Source organism: Oncorhynchus mykiss, chromosome 8 (genome assembly GCF_057628025.1).
Source record: "Oncorhynchus mykiss isolate SJ-2025 chromosome 8, ASM5762802v1, whole genome shotgun sequence".
Taxonomy (NCBI): Eukaryota; Metazoa; Chordata; class Actinopteri; order Salmoniformes; family Salmonidae; genus Oncorhynchus; species Oncorhynchus mykiss.
In genome coordinates, this window is record NC_143029.1 from 37,663,696 (window position 1) to 37,676,911 (window position 13,216).

General features: G+C 43.3%; 1 protein-coding gene across 6 annotated transcripts in view; it reads right to left on the reverse strand.

The window, feature by feature from the left end:
• The window catches only part of LOC110529879 (ATPase family AAA domain containing 2B), a 122,997-nt gene that overhangs the window by 17,115 nt on the left and 92,666 nt on the right, over positions 1–13,216 (reverse strand). For 5 of the 6 annotated variants that reach the window (XR_005052871.2, XR_005052870.2, XM_036985427.2 and 2 more), the window contains 2 exons: positions 4,698–5,501; positions 3,509–3,636 (listed from right to left, as the gene is read on the reverse strand). Coding sequence is in view for 4 of the 6 variants with exons in the window: in XM_036985427.2 (XP_036841322.2) it covers positions 3,509–3,636; positions 4,698–5,501 (932 nt within the window). In the remaining 2 variants the exon portion in view is untranslated. Of the gene's footprint in view, positions 1–2,455; positions 2,923–3,508; positions 3,637–4,697; positions 5,502–13,216 lie in introns of those variants that run through there. The other variant, XM_090243376.1, reaches the window with a different exon arrangement.

Below are 13,216 nucleotides of genomic sequence, written 5' to 3' on the forward strand. Positions count from 1 at the left end.
AGCTGACTCTTTTGGTTGGAAGCATTAGATTTTGCAAAGGCATAGGCCTACAATATTTTGGATTTGTGCGCCCGTGAGAACTGTTTTCACGGAAAAACATAATGAACTGTTACACAGGCATAGTTACACTTACAGTGCATTTCTCCAAGGCATTGTACAGGGTTTAAGTTCAATGTTCTAATTCAATTGTTAAATGCTTAATACAAATAACAGTCATAAATGTCATTCTATAAGGAAAGAAAGGTAGTGTTTTCTGTCACACGATCTGTGATGACTCCAAACATTGAACTCATGAATTATGGACTAGGGTGTAAAACATGTTTTGATTCAACTTGTGTTTTATATTGGATGTAGGCTACCTGTTCTGTGTGTAATATTGTCTCTGCTGAAAGGGTAGGGCTACCGGCAGTGGTGTAGTGGAGGGTAAACGCAACTAAATGCGTTTACTAAACTAAACTTTTTTCACCGTGACCAGCAAATCAGAGTTTACCCAACTATTTGTTAAACACTACATCACTGGCTACCAGTAGGACTTTTTGAAATTCATGGTAATAGGCCTACACATTGTAGCCTAGTCTAGTAAATTGACTGTGTTACGGTAACCACTCCGTTTTTCCCGGGACAGTTTCAGCCCCATTTTAGGTGTCCCAACTTTTCAGGCAAAAAAGGTCAATTTGGCAGCAAGACGTATCAATTAACGTAGGCCTAATCAATGGCAATGGTCGTACGTCATTAGGCACACCTTTTGGTGTTCTGTAATGGCGCGAGTGTACACTGTTTGGATTATTCTGGAGTGGACGAACATTCGCGCAGGTAGCCTACTAAGTGATTTGTTTGACAATCAGATGAAAGCGGCATGTGCCACATTAAATGGTAATACATTTTAACGGTTAAATTGTGTGTTTATTAGTAGGCTCATACAAAAGATATGCTCAGTGATGTCGCCAATGTGGACTTTAAAACAGTTTAATGGCTGCTCTAGGAGAAAACTGAGGACGGATCAACAAACATTGTAGTTACGCCAGAATATCAAAGGAAGCCTGATAAAAAACATGTTTGCAACAAGGCACTGAAGTAGTACTGCAGAAAAATGTGGCAAAGCAATTAACTTTTTGTCATGAATACAAAGTGTTATGTTTAGGGCAAATCCAACACAACACATTACGGAGTAGCACTCTCCATATTTTCATGTTATGGGTATGCTTGTAATAGTTAAGGACTGGGGAGTTTCTCAGGATAAAAAAAAAAAATCCTAGAGGAAAACCTGGTTCAATCTGCTTTCCACAAGACACTGGGAGATGAATTCACCTTTCAGCAGGAAAATAACCTAAAACACAAGGCCAAATCTACATTGGAGTTGCTTACCAAGAAGACAGGAAATGTTCCTAAGTTTGACTTAAATCTGCTTGAAAATCTATGGCAAGACCTGAAAATGGTTGTCTAGCAATGATCAACCAACAATTTGACATAGCTTGAATACTTTTTTCAAGAATAACTCAAACGCTCCAGGTGTGGAAAGCTCTTAGAGACTTACCCAGAAAGACTCACAGGTGTAATCACTACCAAAGGTGGTTCTAACATGTATTGACTAAGGGGGTTGAATACTTATCTAATCAAGAATGTATTTTTTTTTAACTTTAGCTCAGCATCAACATGCCTGATTCAACTAACCACGTAGAATCAGGTGTGTTGGTGCTGGGCTGCAACACACTATGTAGCTTCCCAGGAGCAGGGTTGAAGAACACTGCTGGAGCCAAACCATTTCCAGAACCTCGGTGTGAGGACTGAACAAACTAGCAGATTTCTTTGCTAATTCCAAATGGGTTTCCAGGTGCCCTGCAATCTAAGTTAAATGTCAGAAGTAATGAGACTTCTCCAATCAATGAATTTGAATTTAAGAGAAGATGAGAGGAGTACCGGAACGTGCCACACCACTCCTCTCCTAATATCAGGCAGCGAGCCAGCCCTACCAACCACTGTGGAGATATCAGCCTTAAACGCACTCTCACCCCGCTCACCGGAAATTCAATTTGTTCCGTCTTTCATCCTGGTGGATGAAAAAAGCAATTATTCACAGTGCACTCTTTTCACAATCTGTTTCTTAAAGATATCTCTTCTTGCTACCGCCTAACAAATAAGCCTCCAGATTAGTGCAGTGCGCGTTCACAGGGAGGGAGCGTTCCCACGGTTCGTGGCGTCAACCACCCACGACTGGTGGCTCTACGTTTTTAACGGGAGCCGTCGGTCCACCGTGACCAGACCTGTCAATCACTTTGAGAGACGCCACCGTCAGGTGAGAGGAGAGGCGGGAACCACGCATCCCTCAATCTCTGCCCCCACCCTGCGGCAATGCTAACAACGGGGAGATAATGATTTGCTAGCAGGGAAGGAGCGTGTGACACAGAAACACTTCCTCTACACCTATGTTGTATCTTCCTGTTCTTAACAGGGCCGTTTGGGTGGTTGGTTGGTAGAGAGAAGAGTCCCTGGGAAAAGAGAGAAGGTTAAGGGACTGAAGAGAGCACAGCTCCAATTTACACCCGGGGTATTAGGTGGAACCTAAGTGTGACCGTGCAAAGTGCCTGGGAATCGTTTCATACATTTATCCTGTCAATCTATTCAGAGACCAACTTGACGGAGCGTAGTGTGGAGAGCAGAGAGCGCAGAGCTAGCACCTCATGTTTGAGTCATGTCCTGGCTGCATTCTTAAAATGGCTGTATGGAAGGAACAACACCTGTTGATTGACTGAAGACGTGGAGATGCCCTGTTGCCTGCTACTTAAATTGGAACCTTCCTCTCGGATGATAAGGATGTAGAGTGTCTCTCGTTGTGCGCGCGCACACCCACACAGTGAGGGCAGACTGGGGTCTCCAACAGAGCACGAGGAGACGATATTAGGCTGGGAAATCAGGAGCATCCATCTGAAAAGGGGGAGAGTGACACCAGCAAACCCAGAGAAGGCATGAAGGGCCTGGGGAGGATTAGGGGCCAGTCCCCCCCCACATCTACTCTTTCTCCTTCCTTCAATGTCAGTCTACACCACTCCTTTACTCTGCCCAAACCTTACTTCCCTCAACAGCATTGACTAGGGCCCATTAAATTGACTGGTGATTTTCTCCCATCTGAGAGACAGAATTAGTCTCTAATGTTGAGTGCTCTGGGCTTGGGAGCGACAGAACGAAGGGATGAAAGGAGAAAGGGATGGATTAAAGCAGTGTGCAGGGAAGCCTTGGAGATGAGCGTGTAGTGTGGTTGGGATTAGGAAAGGGACATTGCCAGTTATAATGCAGCTAGGAAATGACTGGAGGGATGGCACTGCTTAAAATGGTTTCATTGAAGATCACATGAATGGATGAATGGCGTTTTCACAAGACAGTAAGCTGTGGAAGGGCATTGTGCTTAAAATACAACACAATCACTATTACCCAACTCATTACTTTCATACTCGGGGATATGTTCAGCATTACTTAGAAAATAGAGGTAACACACACACACACCATCCCTTACCGTGAGTCGATGTTGATCGACCACTAGTGTAGGTGGTGGAGGGGTCTGTGGACTCTCCTCTGTCCCGTCAGTTGATGCCTTTGACTGCTCTGATTGTCTCATTCTGCACTTCCTCCCCTTGGAGCAGCCTGGAACAGGAAGAGAGAACAGGTATACGATACAGCCCACCTACAATCTCACCTTTGACCTATATGTTAATCGCCATCATTTATCCAGTTATTAGAACATAATGAACCATAGCATATCCATACACCAATGCTTGTTTGGATGAAAGCAAAGGCCTGACAATCAAAGATGAGAATAGCTGCCCCTCTACATTCAGAGCCTGTGATCTGTCGGCTTATAGTTTACTGCTACCAGCGTTCGTGGTACTACACTGTCTGTAGGATCCAAAAAAAGCCACAACAGAGGAAGCAGAAATCTCCCCCGGCCACCTCTACTACCCCAGGCCACCCAAATCACCAAGTAGCTCCAGGCTTCCAGCTGGCCCCTGATAACCCTGAGTCGTTAATCACACATACAGGCCTATTGGCTTGTCCCAGAAACCACACACACACACAAGTACTGTAAAGTTGTATTGTATACGTACACATACACACGCACAAACTCACAGGCCTATCGGCTTGTCCCAGACACTACACGCCACTAAATGAACGGCCAAGAAAAAATGATGAGAAAAAAGGCCAACCTTGTGAATTTCTTTGCAGTAAAAACTGTTTTTGAGGATAAATCTTAAGAGTGGTTTTGGATAGTCGACAAAGGTAGAAGACCTAAGACTTTTGAGGGTTTCATTGAAATATGCTGTCTGTGTAGACTTAAGGATCTTATTTCAAATTTCACATGCCATATGTCCTGGATAATTCACGCCCTGTCGTTTTAAAAGCAAACCTAGTGTAAATCAAATATCTTGGATGACAATCAACAAAATGATGATATTTCGGTTCTTTTACAGTGAATGAAAAAGTAATGCAAGGTTAGGCTGACTGTGTTCAAGTCTGTGTGACGTGTTTCTGTCTGGTGCTCTCTGAGAAAGATCAGAACGTGCCATCTATACTCAGAGTTACTCGCATTATTTAAAAGTCTGAGTTAGACATGCATATATCAAGTCAGTATTCTACCCCAAGACAGCGATGAGTGTGGCGGTGCACTAGGAATAGGTAAAAGTTAACCATAGATAACCCCTCAGTACCTTCTCTGTCCTGCTCCTCCTTGCCCGTCTCCGTGTCTCCTGTCCTCCCGTCCTGAAGACGGCGTTCCTGAGTTCCTGTGCTCACTGCAGACGCCGACACTTCCCCCTCTGACGCTTCACCTTCGACCGCTGTAGGCCACTCTGTCTCAGAGCTCTTGTGGGCCTGGGAATCCAGGCTATCCATGGACTCATTCCCGTTCACACACTCCCGAGGGACTGTGGCCGGCGTGGGGAATGACGACTGCTGCTCAGTCTTGGACTGGACCTCGTCATCTTTAGGCTGGACCTTCTCAACATCCATGGGCTGGAAACCTTCCTCTTTAGGCTTGGCTTGGGGGTTCTCACTTTCGGCTTGGGAACCTTCATCTTTAGATGATGACCCCTCACCTTTAGACTGGATCTCCTGAGCTTGAGGCTCCTTGTTTTTACAATAAGACTCACTTTTAGACTGGGGGTCTTTGTCTGTAGATGTAGATTTGGCTTGGTCTTCTGTAGTTGGTGTCTCGTCCTCCTTGGGCCCTGTCTCTGTTCTCTGGCCCCTAGGGGCCTCATTGGAGCTCTCCTCCTCCGTGGAGATGCCATATGTGTGAGGGTGTGTGTGGTGTCCGTTGGGCTGAGGGTCCATGGTGTCACAGGAAGACTCTTCGTCCTGAGTCAGACAGGAGTCGCTGGGTACTGCCGTTTCCGGCTTAGGCTCCGCACCTTCATCCTCCTCTTCCTCCGGTCCCTTCTTGTAGTTCTTCTTCTTCCTAATGATGCCCCGCCCCCAAGATGGCCGCCGACGTGCTTTCCTTTTTATGTGATCTGGAAGCAGAGAGAAAAAAAATGTATTGGTAAGTTCAGTCACATGGAACACAGAACTTATGCTAGTACAACCACACCAGACTCTACTACACGGGTTCTGCTCGCACACACCAGTCTCAGCTACAGGAGGTGCAGGCTTTTGTTCCAGACCTGGTCTAACACACTTGATTCAATTAGTGGTCTAAATAGAAGACCATGATAAGTTGATGTGACGACACACAGAGACAGAATCCTTACAAATGGGCCTTCATTAAGTGATAATTCACTGGAGTGACATGAAAGTGGACCAACTAACAACAAGCAATTGAGTTGCCCTGTTAATGCTCCCTGCCAGGTCTTAAATGCTAGGGAAGCATCAGATGTCCACTCCATTGCAGTGGTTTGTGTGTGGCCTGTGTTCCACACGGCACAGGAAAGCAAGGTTAGTAGGCCCCATAGAGGGAGGCTGTCTGGGAGTAATTGCTAGGTGGATGAGGCAGGCTACTGAACAGAAAGACAGAGAGCGAGACAGACAGAGAGCTCAAACCTCTAATTGAAAACAATTGAAAGCAGCCACAGATGTGCCCCATATCACAGCACCAAACTGGATTTGCCCACTATTCCCTCTCATGGGGGGATGTCCCATTACTATCCAGTTAAAAGGTCTGGCATAATGGGGTTGCCACCCCTCCCTCACTATGGTGCAGAGGTCCTGGTGGAAATTACAGTATTTCTGGTGTGAGATGTTGACTGTATTTCTCTGTGGTTGTAATCAGAGAGCACTGCCAGAGAGAGAGCGAGCAGCAAAGAGAGGAAGAGATGAGACGAAACAGAAAGGGAAAAAGGAGAGGCGAGCAGGGCTATTGCTGCAGGGACATGACTGATGGTGGGATGGGAGGGAGAGAGCAAAAAGTATGCCATCTGAGAAAGTGCAGTAAAAGTGTCACAGGGCGCTGGCACGAGTGCCTGACGCAGTGAAACTTCAGCAGGGTCAGATTCCACACGCTGTCTTTTTCAAACCGCAGCCACAGGGTGCGTGCCAGGCCAACAGTGTGTGTGCATGGCGATGAGGGTGTGTGTAATGTATCAGCCTCCCTGCCCAGACAAGCGTTTGAACCAGGCCATGAGTGGACTAGACCTGGGCCTGTCAGTTCAGTCAAAGCCTCCCACATAAACCCGTGGTGAGTCTTTGGTCTCAAAGGCATCAAAAAGGCCTTTAGAGAGGAGATCCTCCAACAGTCACGAGAGACACATGCTAGCTTCCTCACGATTCTGTCTATCCTAATGTTCAGAAGACATTCATCTTCTCAGTCTCTGAACTGTGCCCCATCACTTAACCCTTCACACTCGGACACGTATACTGGTTGAAAATGACAGGTTAGGGCACTAATAAGAGCCTGAAATGTAACACAGTGGCTGTGTACAGTAACATGCTATAAATGACGTCAGTGCTCAGGCTCAGGGCTTGACGGGTTTGGAATGACAGCAATTCTCAACTTGAGCACTGCATGCAACAAGTATGCCCCCATTTTTGAATTGTACCTTTATTTAACTAGGCAAGTCAGTTAAGAACAAATTCTTATTTTCAATGACGCCTAGGAACAGCGGGTTAACTGCCTTGTTGAGGGGCAGAACGACAGATTTTTACCTTGTCAGCTTGGGGATTTGATTTTGCAACCTTTTGATTACTAGTACAACGCTCTACCACTAGGCTACCTGCTGCCCCAATTGGGCAACTTTTGCTAATTTTTGGTTGTCTGAGCGAGGGAAATGCTGAAAATTGAGTACAGTACATTCAGAAAGTATTCAGACCCCTTAACTTTTTCCATTATTGTTACATTACAGCCTTATTCTAAAATGGATTCAATTGTATTTTTTTCCTGATCAATCCACACACACACACAATACCCCCAAAATCAGGTTTAGAAGTTTTGGTAAATGTATAAAAAAATAAAATAAATGGAAATATCACCTTTACATAAGTATTCAGACCCTTCACTCAGCCCCAAAACATCACTGCTCTAGAGGAGATCTGCATGGAGGAATGGGCCAAAATACCAGCAACAGTGTGTGAAATCCTTGTGAAGACTTACAGAAAACGTTTGAGAAACTTTTGTTATTTACCAAATACTTATTTTCCACCATCATTTGCAAATAAATTCATTAAAAATCCTACAATGTGATTTTCTGGATGTTTTTTTCTAATTTTGTCTGTCATAGTTGAAGTGTACATATGATGCAAATTACAGGCCTCTCATCTTTTTAGGTGGGAGAACTTGCACAATTGGTGGCTGACTAAATACTTTTTTTTTTTTTACTTTAACCAAAGCCTAAATGAGTGTGTGTCTGCAGGTGTGGAAGGAAGCTAAAGTAATTCCACTGCCTAAAAATAGTAAAGCACCCTTTGTTGGCTCTAACAGCCACCTAAATCAGTTTGGTGGCTGTTCTTAGAAAATTGATTGTGAAAATTGTATGACTAAATACAATGCCATTTTTTCCAGAGAACAAGTTAACTACTGACTTTCAGCATGCCTATAGAGAAGGGCACTCAACGTCTACTGCACTGACACAGTTGACAGACGATTGATTAAAATAAAATGATGCTATAGTTGGAGCTATATTGTAAGATTTCAGTGCAGCCTGTCGTTATTGAAGAAACTCACTTGCTATGGCTTTACAGCACCTGCAATCACATCATTGGAGAGTTGTTATCCAATAGAACCCAGAGAATGTTCTTCTAAGCAAGCGGCTACATCATCAGATATGTACAGCGCGGTGTCCCTCAGGGCAGTTGCATTGGGCCATTACTCTTTTCACAAAACACCCGAAGTGAGTGAGCTCACTGAAATTCTAAATAAGGAGTTAGTCAGTATCAGAAAGGGTGATTAATAATGTGTTATTAAAGACATCTAAAACTAAAAGCATTGTATTTTGGTTCAAAACATTCTCTAAGACCTAAACCTCAGCTGGAGTTGTGCATAATGGGTGTGACCATTAAGCAAGTTGAGGAAGATAAACTCCTAGGTATAACATTGGATGGTCAATTATCATGGTCAAGTCCTATTGACAAAGTTGCTGTGAAAAGGGGGAGGTGTATGTCTTATAAAAATATTTTCTGTGTTTTTGACACAAATCAACTGTACTAGTTAAGGGTCTTGTCCCATTTTTATTACTGTCCAGTTGGGGCCAAGTGCAGCATATAGAGACCTAGCAAAGCTGCAGCAGGCTCAAAATAGAGCAGCACGCCTTGCCCTTAACTGCACATATAGAACTAATATCAAACACCTGCCTTTCCTGGTTGACAAGAGATTAAATGTGTCACTTCTAGTTTCCATGATAAATATGAGTCATGAAAATTCCAGATGGTCTGCATAATCAAATAGCATTCAGCTCAGATACCCCACAAGACATGTCACCAGGGGTCTCTTCACAATCCCCAAGTCCAAAATGAATTCACAGCAACGCACTGTATTATACAGAGCCATGATCGCATGGAACTCCCATCTCCAATTCCTCAAGAAAACTGTAAAATGACCTTAAAATATGGATTAAACAGCAGGGACAGTGAGCGGACCTAAAAACACAAGCTAACACACATGTTTTTGTTGTATTGTTTGTATTATTTTTGTTGTATTGTTTGTATATTGTTGCATTTTAAAAATGTGTGCGAATGTCCTTGTCTATCAGTGTTTTGTTAGTTGTCATGTTTTGTATTTTTTGGGGGGACCACAGGAAGAGTAGCTGATGCCTATGCAAAAGCTAAATTGGATCCAAATAAACAAACTTGCGCTACATCCGTAGATGTCGGCTGTCATTGTAAAATAAGAATTTGTTCTTAACTGACTTGCCTTGTTAAATAAAAAGGTTCAATAAAAACGAAAAATGAAAGTTGTATGCCAACTAACCACATATACAGCCAAACAGCAAAACCATTTAGTTGACCGGTCAATTTTTTTGGTCTACAGGTAGGTCGACCGAGATTTCTTTAGCCAAGCAGTCACAATTTATCACAAAAAAAAATGTAATGGTGCACAAAACACCTGTCTTGGGAGTCTAATCCATTGCTGAGGCCACGGGAATGGCACAGTCGATCCATCTAAGACGTGATAGTGAAATTGTATGTATTCTATTATGTAAAAAATAATATTAGTGCAACACTAATAAAACTATTAATGCGCTCTCTCTCACATTGGATGCGGTTCTGAAACAATCTTCAGTGCGCAGTAGAATTGGCGCCTTTCCCTTTGTTGCTATGTGCATAATAGAAAAGTTAACCAGCATATTGGGATTGATAATGCGGCAGAGGCATCAGCAGAGACGAGGAAACAGCCCTTAGCCTAATTGTCTAAGAATATTGAGGAGAGGGGGAAACCAAATGAATTAGGTTTATAATCAATAGCCTAACTGTTAAATGTCTATAAATCATCCATATACACTAAAAGTCAACATTAAACATTTTTCAAACATTCAAAGGGGTTTTCTTCATTTCTACATTTTAGAATAATAGTGAAGACATCAAAACAGTGTTAAAGGGGTTTAAAAAAAAATCTAAATATATTTTATATTTGAAATTCTTCGTAATAGCCACCCTTTGCCTTGACAGATTTGCACACTCTTGGGATTCTCTCAACTAGCTTCATGAGGTAGTCCCCTGGAATTAGGGCTGGGCGGTGTGACGATAGAGCACAATATGAAACGATAGACGTTTTTCTATCGTTTATTTCATTGTGTCGCAAATCACTCTTTACGGCAATATTTTTCGTCAATTGGACGACGCTTTACGTGCCGGTGTGGAAGGACATTTGCAACACAAACAAACATGGAAGAGAGTGAACGGAACACAATGCACGGAGACATGGAGCTCATACCTAAAAAAGGAGCAACTTCAGTCACATGGATGTGGTTTGGGTGTGAAAAGTCTGACATGGACCAGAAAACTGTCCACTGCAAAATGACCGGTAATGTACATCTACAGAAAAAAGACAGATCTTGGTTCTGTTGCCAGTTTGTTTAATAGCCTACTGATTCCGTGAGTACCGAGCCTCATGCAACGGCACAATGTCAGATAAAGCAATTTCACAGCTTGGGGTGTTTTTAATCTTTGCTATGCTGTAATAAAAGGCGTAAAACTTTTTTTGTAAGAATAGACTGGCATTAATTTATTTGGTGTTTACACCGTTCCAAACAGGCAGAAAAATAATATTGTGATCTCACAGCACCCGTTTGTCACACATAATATGCACGCAACTCACTCCTATACTCTCCTTTTCTAGATCTTATGGTTATCATTAGTAGGCTTTGTATAGCCTTGTAACCACCATCGAGCTGTAGGCCTAAGAGGGCATCCTGTTTAGTCTTACTACCCTAACTTACTTAGGCCTACAGTATATTTCAATGTAAACTCAGCAAAAAAAGAAACGGCCCTTTTTCAGGACCCTGTCTTTCAAAGATAATTCGTAAAAACCCAAATAACTTCACAGATCTTCCTTTTAAAGGGTTTAAACACTGTTTCCCATGCTTGAACCATAAACAGTTAATGAACATGCACCTATTGGAACGGTCTTTAAGACACTAACAGCTTACAGATGGTAGGCAATTAAGGTCACAGTTATGAAAACTTAGGACACTAAAACCTTTCTACTGACTCTGAAAAACACCAAAAGAAAGCTGCCCAGGGTCCCAGGGCAATAAATGGCAATGTCCGTACTGCGAGACACCTAAGACAGCGCTACAGGGAGACAGGACAGACAGCTGATCGTCCTCGCAGTGGCAGACACGTGTAACACCTGCACAGGATCGGTACATCCGAACATCACACTTGCGGGACATGTACAGGATGGCAACAACAACTGCCCGAGTTACACCAGGAATGCACAATCCCTCCATCAGTGCTCAGACTGTCTGCAATAGGCTGAGAGAGACTGGACTGAGGGCTTGTAGGACTGTTGCAAGGCAGGTCCTCACCAGACATCACCGGCAACATCGCCTATGGGTACAAACCCACCGTCGCTGGACCAGACAGGACTGGCAAAAAGTGCTCTTCACTGATGAGTTGCGGTTTTGTCTCATCAGGGGTGATGGTTGGATCAGCGTTTATCATCAAAGGAATGAGCGTTACACCGAGGCCTGTACTCTGGAGCAGGATTGAGCTGGAGCAGGATCGATTTGGAGGTGAAGGGTCCGTCATGGTCTGGGGCGGTGTGTCACAGCATCATCGGACTGAGCTTGTTGTCATTGCAGGCAATCTCAACGCTGTGCGTTACAGGGATGACATCCTCCTCCCTCATGTGGTACCCTTTCTGCAGGCTCATCCAGACATGACCCTCCAGCATAACAATGCCACCAGCCATACTGCTCGGTTTGTGCGTGATTTCCTACAAGACAGGAATGTCAGTGTTCTGCCATGGCCAGCGAAGAGCCCGGATCTCAATCCCATTGAGCACGCCTGGGACCTGTTGGATCGGAGGGTGAGGGCTAGGGCCATTCCCCCCACAAATGTCCGGGAACTTGCAGGTGCCTTGGTGGAGGAGTGAGGTAACATCTCACAGCAAGAACTGGCAAAGCTGGTGAAGTACATGAAGAGGAGATGCACTGCAGTACTTATTGCAGCTGATTGACACATTCCATTTCTGTTAGTTCCTGTCTGTGGAACTTGTTCATTTTGTTTGTCAGTTGTGTAAATATTTGTATGAACATAACATTAAACATGTTAAGTTTGCTGAAAATAAACGCAGTTCACAGTGACAACGTTTTTTAAATTCTGAGTTTATATGCTACTGTATCAATCAATCATTAATTTGTTCATGCCACCACACAGCAGAAGAGACATTCATGCTTTGAAATGCAATCAACCATTTTAGTTGTGAAATTAAATAATAAAGGGAGCTTTGAATAATTAGGCTAAATATTAAATAAACTGCAATTCAGGTATGAATGCAACTTTTTAGTCGGCTGTAATAAAGGCTTTATATTTTTTCCCATTTGTAACAGAGTCTGTTCTCTTATTTAGTGTTGTTTACACTGTTCCAAATGGTCAGAAAAAGTAATAATATTGTAATCTAACATCAACTGTTTGGCACACAATACTCACACAATGATTGCTCCTTTTTCTGGATCTCCATTCCACTGACTTCCCCTTTCCCTCCTGAGCAACCAGTAAACATTTGCCTGTTTAAAGTTTATTTTTCACATCGTCCGCATCCATTGTGTGTCACGTTACTGTGTTCAGAGTTTGTTATAACCAATTTATTGATGTGATTATGATGGGCTAATAGGTCAGGCCCTATTGGTCACATGCATGCGATGCAGTCACCTAAACAGGGTTGAGGGAATAGGTCATGTTTTTCCTAAACAAATTAGGGAACTTTTCAGTCAGAAACAAGTACGAACCTAAATGGCCGAGATTATGTTGCAGCTTCAATCATGGACAGCACAAAAAACACTACTGTGCTGTGGTGCCTTTTCGCTGCAGTAGGGAGGAGAGGGAGACAACTTGAGCCAGTCACACAGGCACGCTGTCATTTTTTTAACACAGTGACCATCAGGCTCCGAGTCATTTTGTCTTAATTATTTAATCAAACCGTGTACTTAAAGCATCAGACAAGCTCAGTGCATAAGAAGTTGATTTTATTCCAACACATAGGGTGTGTGTTTATACAGTGGGGCAAAAAAGTATTTAGTCAGCCACCAGTTGTGCAAGTTCTCCCACTGTAATTTTCATCATAGGTACACTTCAA